Source organism: Ambystoma mexicanum, chromosome 6q (genome assembly GCF_040938575.1).
Source record: "Ambystoma mexicanum isolate Mex_15411 chromosome 6q, UKY_AmexF1_1, whole genome shotgun sequence".
Lineage (NCBI taxonomy): Eukaryota > Metazoa > Chordata > Amphibia > Caudata > Ambystomatidae > Ambystoma > Ambystoma mexicanum.
In genome coordinates, this window is record NC_090937.1 from 998,985,088 (window position 1) to 998,997,312 (window position 12,225).

Sequence of the window (12,225 nt, forward strand, 5' to 3'; positions counted from 1 at the left end):
CGTGGGTGCAGATGTCACTACAGGCATCAGGTTATTTGGCCCGGCTAGTCTACTTGGTGGTTCCATGCTCCATTTGACTGGATTATGGGTTCTACACAGCTGGACTCACAGGACACACTGACTTGTGACCACCACTCCAGTGAGGACCTCAGGTGACCCGTGTAATGGAAACAAAGAAACTGGTCATGCAAGGCCAGTCTTCAAGATGTGGTTTTGCTAATTCAGTGAAATGCTTCTTGTTCCATAAGCTGGGGATCTACATTTAGAGAATGAACTACCACAGAACTAGGAAATTAGTGGCAATTGTCAATGATCTGTGTTCAGACTCTTTCAGAAGCTAAATGCAGTGTGACTAGCCAGACATTGACCTGCATTGTAGATTTAGCTCTGAATGGGACATATGGTTGTCCTTGAATATTTCTTGCTCAGCAATGACAAATCTGTACTCAGCAGACAATCAACCTCATAATAAGTAAGATTGCGAGTGATGGAAGGGCAGTGTAAATACCCAATTTTGCAGCTCCATAGGGATTTTGGCAAAATTACAGTGAGCGGTAATACCGCTATGGTGATTCTGCTAATTCTTTTACCTCAAACTGGAGAATTTACCTTCAGTTACTACTGGAGGTAAATCGTTCACTTCTAGGGAAAACTCAACATTTGGTGGTGCAGTAAAAACAGCAGTAATTCGTTTAACGCCAACAAAAGTGCCAGTAACGGAATTAATGTCACGTCTTGACTGCACCGTCAAACTCATAATGAGGCCCAATATTTGTTTAGCGAGATGGTACTTTATACTGTATATTTGTTTTAATTAATTCCCATTTTTAAACTTGTTTTTAAGAGATTTGTTCAAATAATTACATTGTAAATGTTTTCACTGACCCTGACATAGACATGTTTTTTGCCTAGAATGTCAGATCTTATCCATCAGAGGCAGAGGATGCCATGGCTTTGGCCAGACGCGCTCTTTTCCATATCCAAGGCGGGGAGAGAGCATTCTAGGCACCTTAAAATTCTGCATGACTTTACCGACATGGTAAGCTTTTAGTTCATTTTACAATATATGTCAAAGAACCTGCGCAAAATTGCATTGCATCCTATTATGTAAAGCACCCACTGTGAGTCATTAAATGTAAACTCCAGCAATGGATCCCTTTTAAGAGAATATTGATAACAAAAGGATGGTAAAACATAAAATGTATAGAATCTCGTTTGGATGGGAATCCCAACAGCACAGGTCAATCACTGTTCGATGTGTGATTCATTTAATGGGGTAGGAGACAGAGGTTTACCTTCTCAAACTGTTAAATCCCTTAAATAGAAACAATGCCTCTGCGTAAGGGCCTTTATTTGTAACCATCCTAGACTCTTCTACCCTGCCATTGTTCATTGCCACACCTCCTCTTTATCTTTGCTCATTAAAAATGAGCGGTTAAGTACAGCTAGCGATTGCTTGATCTTTCTAACAGACCTATTGCAACCAGCAAACAACTCATGAGTACTCTGGTGCTTTGGCTTGCTAAAGATGTGCTTACACTTTTTCGCATCCAAAATGAAACTTACAATACATCTGATGTTGTGTTCAGTCTATCAGTGTGATAGGATGTCATGTACAAATATGTACTCTTCTGAGATTTTTTATTTTGTAAAGACAAAGTGGAAGTGATTTCCTGCAGTATCCTGTGCTCTGTCTTAATGAAAGACTTTCTACATTTGCTCTGTTATAAAATAGTGGTGATACTGGTTACACTTTAGCGGATGTTGGGCTCGGAAAAAACAACAATAATCTCTGACATCAACAAAGTGAATCCATAAATACTTCTTTTGGGTAAAGTCAAAGGACAGACCACCAGCTAAATGTTGAACTGGCCAGATTTCTCATATAAAGAGGCCATGCAGTTCAAATGTAATCATAAGAAATTGGGAAGAACTGGGAAAGTGTGTGAAGGCTTATAAACATCTAGTAGCAAAAAAACAAACAAACAAAAAACCAATAAGAGTTGCCATTTGAAAACATGGGGACTCATGTTAAAACTCATTGGGCCTCATTACAAGTTTGGTAGTATTTTGGTAGTCAATCTGTCAGAATACTACCAAACGGATTTCTGTTACTGCCACTTGGTCCAGCGGAATACCATCGGATTACAAGTGGTGGTATGTCTGTGTTAGTCCCCATTTATGGAGTACATAGCGCTCAATGGTTATTTCAGCGGAATTACCACTGGCAGTGATTCCGCTGAGTTTGTTGATTTTGGCTGTAAGGTGGTGGAATTACATCCAGCATTTTACTGGAGGTTTTTCTTCCGCCTAACCACCAAAGTATGGCTAATGCTATAATTTCTCCTAATAGGGCGAGTAGCCGCCCACAATTCTCTCTTCCTACTTGCTATCACTGCATCATAGGGGATTCCCGGCTTACTCAGGTATCTGCTACTAGCTATGGGCCTATCATATTGTGGCGCGTACCTATCCACCAAAGATTCCAACTTCCAGTTACATGACTTAACTGTCGGGATCCCCATAGCTTCTGCCCTCATCAATCTAGTGTTTAGTTCATGAATATAACCGTGCGTCCAGCGTAATCTATTTGCCTGAGCGTTAACAGTGGGATTATCGACTATGTTATCAATTATTTCAGTTAGGGCGGCCTGCAATTCCATATCCAATATTGCATGATCGCTCATAGGGAACAGATGTATTTTCAACATAGAAGAGTGCTTAAGGAACAGCCCATTAACAAAGTTAAAATCAAGGCAACTGTGCTGTCTGCCATTAGTCCAAGTATAATGTTATTCATTGGAGGGCGGGTTTAGGAGCTGTAGATCAAATTCCCCCAACAGATATCTCCAATCTTGTCCCTGCAAGTGACATTTATTTTATTTTCTCACATTCCCCAGAGTTGTTCTTGGCCCCTAATCATAACAGTCCACATTGAAATCACCAGCTACCAATATACCCCCTTTAGGATGTTGTAGCTGCCAGATGCATAAGGTATCAGTAAGGGCCTTCTTTAGCCCCGGGGTATGAGTGCCGCCAGGTGGACCATACAGAGTTATCATCAGTAGTCTTCCTCCACCAATAGGTGACCAACTGAGTGCAACACAAAGTAAATGCTTGTTTATGTACGCCATAGTAATCTATTTCACATGATAGGTGGCTTTCACTCCGATACATAGGCTGCCCACCGGACGGACGGCTTTCAGTCAAGGTGATAAAGAAAAGAATAAAGAATAGTGAATGGCCATCTAGTTCAAATCGGGACGTAAACCAGGTCTCCTGTAACAGAAATATGTCATTTTACATCATATAGTCAAGTACAGCCCTATTGTTAAAAAATGATAGATGCCTTCTAGTGTTCCAAGACACGACTGTAAAATAAGCCCTATGAGGGTCCCTCTTTCAGTATATGGGGAGGGCAACCCAGGTGCCCACTTTCCTCTCTTCCATTCTCCCAAAATCAGTACACTGCCCTCCAACCATGGCCCTGTCAACATAGACCATGCGGGTAGAATGAGAGGCATAGTCTGGTTGCAGGGCGGACAAATAATTCACCAGCAATGTCCCCCATCCCAACACAGGAAAGTATCAATGCACAATGAATACACATACACAGATATGCTTGGGAAAACACAGCACTTGAAGAATTGTGCTTCAAAACGGTATGCTAAAAAATACGAAACCTAATGGACACATACAGTATCCGTAAAAAGAAAATTGTTATGTCAAAATTGATAAAGCAATTCAAATAGAAATTAGCCCACACGTTGTTCAAGCACACCATTCATTCTCTGAACATCATGACAAAAAGCTTATGAAGAATTTAACCACAATTGAAAAAATGTGGACAGTTACAAACTAAGGAAATGAAGTCAACATTTTGAAGGAAAATGAGTGCACGCTTCCTCCATTGAGCAAAACTTTCCTGGAAGGACCTACAAAATTGGCATTAGCACAGTAGATGTTTTCACTTCATAATGCTATGCCTTTCAATAGAAAGATTGAGAACTGTGTCAACAGATGAATAAGCCACCAATATCTGCCCCTACCAACAATCAAAAAATCAAACTGAAGAATTTCGGAAGCTGTAGCATTTGGACATAGTACATAAACTACACACATGTTAAACAATGTGTGTGTGTGGACCTATGTACTATCATAAAACATACATTTAAAACTATACATTCATTTGTTTACAAATAATGAAGAACTATATACAATGGTAACATTAACATTTTCTAAAATATTAATACTTTTCCCATGTGAGAATGTACAAGAGTATAGGCACGTAGATTTTTGTATAGTTTTAATTAGCAATGCAACAGTACATTCCACACCAAGGTATGCTCTTCCATACAGATTTTTACTCTGATTTACTAGGGGAAATGTGCACTGCTATGCAAAACAGAAGAATGCGACAGGAGTTCAAAATTGACATGCCACAAAGTGTCATGCAAATTCTCCACGATATACAAGATCATTTATTTTGAGTTAAAATAGAACAGGTCCCCACTGAAAACTCCCATACACCATCAAAAGGTTTGGAAAGCAACATAGCAATTAACCACAAGTATACAAAAAACATTCAAATCTATTCTGAAATTCAGCAATACTCCCTGCATGCACGTCAAAGTTGTCAAAACGATTCTGTGTTCTTAGATCATCAGGTTTTTTTGTTAACTTTTTTACTGAATATTTCCAGCCCAGTAAACTCATGTAATGTTTTAATTTTTATTCGAGGGGTTCCCCCGAAACACCCTAAGCCCCTGCTTCCCTAATATCTATTCTCTATTCCCCACACACCCCTGACCGTTATATATCCCTTACTAATCCGCCCCATATTTTTCTATGCGTTTTATCTGACTGACATTTTCAGCAAAAAGCTCCAAGAAAAAAAGCCTGGTGATGTAACCACTTTGTACCAGACAGTCCGGTGAAACTACCAGCAGGTTCCACAACCTCATCCGCTGGTTTTTCCATCTACTCACCGTACCAGAAACACCTGAACTTTGTGTGTGTCGACAAGTTTTCATACTGCCATAACATTGGCAGTTTATGTAATCATAATCACCATTGTTGTACTAACCCACCCATGCGTATAATTACTGCATAACTTTGTACAAACTTATTGGTTTTCTTGTGCCAAGGATGGAATACTTTACCTTTCGACTCTTGTAAAGGTTTTTAATTGTGTAAATCTAATAAATCGCATTCTTTAATGTTTGAAAAAGATATCTTGATCTTTTGGTGTTTATGTTATGAGCTAACTGATATGTGCTAAGTTAGCCCCACTGTGATCTTTTTCCTACTGAAAGCGTCAATGACTAGGGTAGCTGTTGACTCCGATTACTTTCCTAATTGTTGCCTTACCCTCTGGAGTCAAGCCCCCTTAGAAAAAAAAGAGGGTTCCCTGCCTTAATTTATACACCACTTTGTACCATCAATACACATTTTACAACAAACAGATAGAAACATCAGTGTAGATGACAAACTACTGACATGCAAAACAAAATGTGGCTTGGCCTAGAAATGTAGTTCAATGAGAAGCTTATTCCACTGCATGGTCATTTAAAAATGCTACATAGAAAATACATAGATGAATATGAGAACACATCCCAACACAATTATCAAGCCACACTTTATAGAAGAATGTCTTGATTCAATTAGTTTGGACATTCCAAACAATTGTAGGAATTCAAACAAAAAAAATATGTGACAACCCCAAAACACTGGGTGCCATTGAAAACACATTATTATGAGTGTAAATGCCATATGTGATATGTAATTTATAATGTGCCTCTACACAAGTGTTTTAAGGTGCGACAAGACAAGGGAGGGAAGACAGAAGGACGACAAGACAAACGATCTTACTAGGCCTTGTGACATTCAGATCATGCTAATGCGACAGCGCAAAGAGCTGTTGAAGGGAGAGGGAGAAGCGCCAGTGAGGGACGGTTGGAGTGCAGTCAGGTCAGTATTGCTGTGAGTAAGTGCAGACAGGGCAGCGGGGCACAGGGTAAGTGCAAGGAGCCAGGCAGGGAACATTAGGGGTTACGGTTGCAGCCCCTAAGTGAATGGTAGTCCCTGAGGCAGTGCAGGCAAGACTGATCATGGAGGAGCCAGGTATCCAGTGAGACTCTGAGGGTAGCCAAACAACCAGTCGGCGCAGCAACCAGGTAGGTCAGCAGGGGGAAGAGAGAGAAACCGGAGGAGAAAAGGAAGGTCTTGAGCTGCTTCCAGAACTTCAGGTAGTCCGGCTCAAGTTTGAGAAGGGCAGAGAGGCCTTTCTGAAGGGAGGCACCTGCAAAGGGGAGATCTACCCTCCACTCCCTGCCTGGATAAGTGTCTGACCCTTAGAGAGTTGGAGGTAGCTGAGCGAAGTGCTCAGGGAGAAGGATATTTTGGAACAGTGAGTTGGATGTAATGTGGCCCCCGACCCCAGAAAGCCTTGTGGACAATGCAGAGGGTCTTGAACTTGATCCTTGCAGCCACCGGGAGCCCGTGTAGAGATTTTAGGGGTGGAGAGATACAGTCACTGGGCTTGAGTCCAAGGATAAGTCTTGCAGTCCTGTTCTGCATTAGTTGAAGAGGGCGGAGAGTAGAGGAAGCAAGATTGAGAAAGTGGCTGTTGCAGTAGTCCATCTTAGAAAGAACCAGGGCTCTGGAAACAGTGAGCGTCTGGTGGAAAGTAAGAAAGGGAAGAATACTTCTGAGGAAATGCAGCTGGTAGTGGGACTTCTTGGAAAGGTCTGTGATGTGATGAGAGAAGGAAAGAGTGGAGTTGAAGATGACACGAAGGTTCTTTGCCACACTGGAAGGCGAAGGAAGAGGGCCCAAGGAGGGCAGCCAGAGTGAGATATGAAAAGCAGGAGCAGGGGTCCCAATGAGAAGGATCCCAGTCTAATTGGCATTAAGGAAGAGATTGTTGGTGGCACACCACTCCAGACTGTCAGGAATGAATGAGAGCTGAGAGGAGGCTTAGGGGAGCCTGAAAGAGAGCTGAGTGTCATCCGCATAACACCGAAAGTTAGAGGATGAGGTACAGATAAGGTGTGCCAAAGGGCCAGGTAGACGTTGAAGAGCTGGGGTGAGAGGGTGGAACCTTGGGCAACACCACATGTGAAGAGAGAGGTGATGGAGAGAAAGGACCCAAGTTGGACCTGGAAGCGTCAGTCCAGAAGGAAGGAGGTTAACCACTCCAGGGCCTGATACGTGGTGCCTCAGTTCTCACGGCGTCGATTGATCAGGATGGCATTTTTTACTGTGTCAAAAGCAGGTCAAGGAGGATGAGGACAGAATGAATGCTGGAGTTAAGATTAGAGAGCAGATAGTCACAAGTGATCAGGAGAGCAGTTTCCATGCCTCTGGCTGCTCTGAAGCCAGACCGGTGGTCATGGAGACAACAGCAGATTTAGTGAGAGTAAGCTGGGAGTAGAGAGTAAGCTGGGAGATGGCCAGATTTTCAAGGAGTTTGCACAGGAAAGGAGTGATAGAAATCTGGCGATAGTTTGTCGGACAGGTAGGATCAGCAGAAGGAAGGGGTACACATATTCTGAGGTTGTGATTTCTCATCTAATGTTCCACTTCAACTAGTGGGGAATAATTTTAGAAAGCATGTTTCCTCTAAATGTTATTCCCAGATTCTAACAGAGACCCTTCAGTTTGTCCTATTTCCTATAGTTCTATATTGTCACACATTACAACACAACACTGAAATGGTTTGAGAGATTATGCTGTGAAGAATATGCATTGGAATAAATCATTCGATGCCTCAACATGCCAACAGCTACATAACAAATAATCGAATATGTCTGCAAATGAAATGTGTGCCACAGATCATGTGGATATAGTTCCTCATTGCCTTTTAGCGAGGTTGAATTTTGTTCTGAATATTGCATGTCCAACATTTGGGGAAAAACTCAAATAGTTTTTTGGCATAAAGAGTATCAAGCCAGAGGGAAACCAAACATCCATATGGTACTGCGGGTAAAAAGAACAACCCAATTTGGCAAAGCTAATGAAGAAAAATTTGCTTAGTTGGTTAATAAATACATTACATTTGAAATCCCAAATGAAAAAATATCCATCCAGCTTTACTCAACAAATTCATTTGTTGCCACACATTTATGTTGTAAAACATATTTAAACAAATCTTCAAAAACAGACAGTTATATCATAATAAATGTTGTTTGGCTTCCCCAGAAAAGACCACTAAATAGCAATATGGCACCATGCAAAACGTACAACACTGACTGGTTCTTGTGAATTAAAATTAAATGTGAATGCCCTTTCCATCAATGACTATTCCCCAGTCATCTTAAGTAGTGAAAGGCTAAAAAATATGTCCAGTTTGTCACAGATATGCAGTGGCAGTGAGTGGATACATAACAACCTATATTGCAAAGGCAAAAGCATGTCAGTGACAGGATCAATGCCAAAACCCTGCTAATGAGAGAAGTATAGAAATCAGATTTCACATATAAGGGGTTAAAAACCTAACCCACCATAAAATGCGACAAAAAGTATTGGATATGGTAATAGATACACACTTCTATTCAAAAGTGTGAACAAAGTTTGCAAACCTAGCATACCCAGAACACAGGAAACTGTTTCTCAAAGAATTAAATCAAAAAAGTCAGGTGGCACAGATGAATAATATGATCTAGGTTTGCATTACATTTTACAAAATGTGATTTACAAAGACAAGGGGCCTCATCATGAGTTGGGCGGTATCCCAGCGGTAAGTGCGCCAGGATTCCCCCAATGCAATTACCGTTACCACAACTCTGTCTGGTGCCATTTGTGCTGCATCCCAAGTGGCTCTGTTAGTCCCCATCTGTTAGGAGTCCCTAGCACTCTAGGGTTTTTTCCGGTGCGATTACCACCAGCAGTAACAGTGCCGGTGGTGAAAGCCCTGAAAATGGCTGGAAATCTCCAGCTTTCTGCCCAAACTTGGCAGAGCGGTAATGTAGCAGTAATAACATTAGTGCCACATTTTTGCACTCCGCCCAACCCCTGATGAGACGGTCCATGAAAATAAAGAGTGTGTTCAATAGCAAAGAAAAAACAGTATTGTTTTCCAAGTAGAACATGCAAAATCAAGTATTATTTTTCACCAGGAGGTAATCTCCAGTAGAAATTAGCATAAAGAATGATACAATTACGCCCTTATCCTGCTTTTCCTGCCATGGTACAAAGAAGAGGCACATTTGGGATGTAAGATTTTCAAGAATCATTCAAGCAGCATAAAGACCATATATGAGAACATATGATGCCCAGAAGTCAGAAAAAATGTAACAATGCTCCATTAAGTAATTGAGCAAGAAAAAGTACTATGAAAAGCAATATAAAATAAAACACTGGCCACATCAGGAAACCCTATCTTTAACAAAGTTGCTCTACTTGAGAAATCCTTATTAAACCAGCAGGGATCTCAATCATAAAGGCGAACCAGGCACTACTTTAATGCTAAAGCTCCTGTGCCTCTTTAAGGCACCATGGCCCCGGTCAGGCTATAGATTTCAATTAAACCCTTGATAACCCCTGGCTTAGTGCGCTTCAACAAATGTATGAATAAATAAACAAATAAAAAAGGGGTGTGAGCGGCAAGGATGCATCTAAAACAACAATAGAAGTTCAGGTACCAAAATAAAAAACAGTCTAATCAAATCTCATGTGTTGATACGACTGAAAGGAGAACATTGCTAGCAACCCAACCCCTGTAAAGAAATACACAGATAAAGCAGACTCTGAAGAAAGCACCATTGTGGGCAAATAATCTTAGTAACAAGTTCATATGGGCCTCATTACGAGCTTGCCGGTCCGGATACAACAGTACTGGTAAATATGCCGGTACTGTTGTATCCGGACCAGCAAACTCTGAGTTGTGCTCCCATGTGCCTTTCATTCTGCCAGGTCTGACCTGTGAGCATAGCATGTCAGATGCACCGGCACCGTTATAAACGGTGCCGGTGCATCCGACCTCCCATTCCCATTGAGCCCTATAGGGCTCAATGGGAATGGGAATAGGGAAGAATTTTTTCCGGCACCCAGAAATGGGCAAATACCAGGTCCGGCAAGGCCGTAATGGCCCAGTAATCGCCCATTTCTGGGCGCCGGAAAAAATTAATACCGGCGGCAGCCTCGTAATGAGGCCCTATGTCTTTTTAATGTAAGGAATTGGGTGTTAAATGTCACCAGGGCTCATTGAACAAGGCTAGGTGGTCCACACCACTGTTCATACCTTAATGTCTGGGCTTCTGGGTGCTTTCCAATGGGTTGAGTGTGGTTCTAGTCATTTGAGCTGGTTCAACAGGATACAGCAATGCAAGCATCTCAACAAGGTGCAATGGCTCAATAATCAAAGAAACTTTGGACAAGCAGTGATGTCCATATCTAAAAGCCTGGTGATCAGAGGCAGTGCAAGACCAAGTAGTGCTCTTATGAAGCCTCCGGACTGTTGTAAATGCTTTCATTGAACTTTTAAGGATTCCCATTTCTTACCCAGTTTCTTGAGGATGAGCTTCTTCCTTTTTAAGACTCCTAACTAGTGGCTAGATATTGGTACATTCCCCTTGATGGTGTTGAAGGCAATCTCATATTTAGCCAATACTAAAACATCAGAAGGTGAGCACAGAATAGCCTTACATTGCTGTGGGGGTGCCGTTTCTACCATTTTAAGGAGAGCGTAGTTTCAACGTATACAGGCTGTCATGATGGGTGGTCGCAGGCACTAATTTGGATAGCTTTTCTCATCATCAGGTTTTTCTAGCGGCTTTTTGAATATAAACGACCAGTAAATCAGGACAGTAAAAGACCTGTGCGCAACCGGTAGTCCTCTATGCTATTTGTTTTTAAATCCACCAATAAGTAGTCTTAAGGTTTCTGTGTAGCGTCTTCAAAGGCCTCCATGAAAAACCGGCTGTTACCAGGATACATCTGTCGCACTAGAACCGAGAGTTGTTGTTTATCTCTGGGGTTCTTAAACAGAACGTTATAGCTGGCATTTAGAGTAGTCAACTGGTTGCCTTTGCCCTTGTAGAATAAATTCTGTACAGTGTAACAGATACTAAGGTTTTGATGATGTGAATACTGTGCAAAAGCTTTTTCCAGTTCCGCGCTATGACCCCCTCCATCATAAGATTATCTACGATAATCATATTAACAAGGTTTGGTGGCAGGTCGTCATTCAGAGACTCTGGTAAGCCCTCCACAAACTTCAGGTTCAGTATTCTAGAGGCCAGTTCATCATACAAAGTTTGCCAGCACGATAAAAACCAAATCACATTATCAGGCTGGCATTTTCTAGGAGCTGTTTAATAAAATAGCTTTTACCGCAGCTGGAAGGTCCCGCTAACACACATGAAAAAGGGTGTCGAAAGCAGGTGTCCATCTTGCGTGCTGCTGCCTTTTAAGTAGCCGTAGGGTAATGTTTTGTAGCCACCTGTGAGCACCCGTTTATCAAACACCACCCTCAAAGTCTTTTGCAGCAACTGGCTACTAATTTCCCAACGCTTCTTCTCATGCACTATGGATGGTTGTTGCACCACAATAGTATTGGTAGTATTTTTTAAAGTGTACTCCTGCATTAACTCTTGCAAACTGTTAAAATTGATCTTCATGCTGTTGCTAATGTTAAAGTTATACCTTTAGCTTTCTTACAGATCGCCCCGGTGGATGTACAATAGGAATACGTTTTGGGTCCTGCGGAAAGAAAGTCTATAATGTGCTCACCGGGTGCTAATTCACTTGATAGATTACCCAGATAATCACCCAATGGAGGATCTTCCTGCCTGGGTGCACCAACAAAAATAACTGACTCATTGTCATAGTAAAAGCATTGCTCCTGGAGAGCATCCATGATGTTATACAATTACAAACGGGCATGAGCGGTTGTGAAACACACAATAAATATATTTATGTTGTTAGAACACGTAGGGTACTCCGCCATGTACTTCCAACAGAAGCATGCTGTTTCCTCATCTGTAAACTGCAGGCTTGAAATGTCATAACCAGCGTCAAAAAGATATGCTGTCAACTTTTCAGGATCAGTTATAATAGTGGTGTTTGGTAAATTTGTTCTCTGAGCAAACTTACCCCATAAGAAATTTAAACAGAGTTTAGCTAGTTTGCATCTGGAGCATTTATTCTCAATGAATTCTGGTCTTAAACGGATACCCTGATGTTTGTAATACTCATCTATATATTTCTGGTGTGAGACTGGGT

General features: G+C 41.5%; 1 protein-coding gene across 2 annotated transcripts in view; it reads left to right on the forward strand.

The window, feature by feature from the left end:
* Window positions 1–12,225, forward strand: part of LOC138516426 (cytochrome P450 4V2-like) — a 1,267,862-nt gene that overhangs the window by 675,170 nt on the left and 580,467 nt on the right. For both annotated transcript variants that reach the window (XM_069631546.1, XM_069631545.1), the window contains one exon: window positions 913–1,039. In XM_069631546.1, coding sequence (XP_069487647.1) covers window positions 913–1,039 — 127 coding nt within the window. The remainder of the gene's footprint in view (window positions 1–912; window positions 1,040–12,225) is intronic.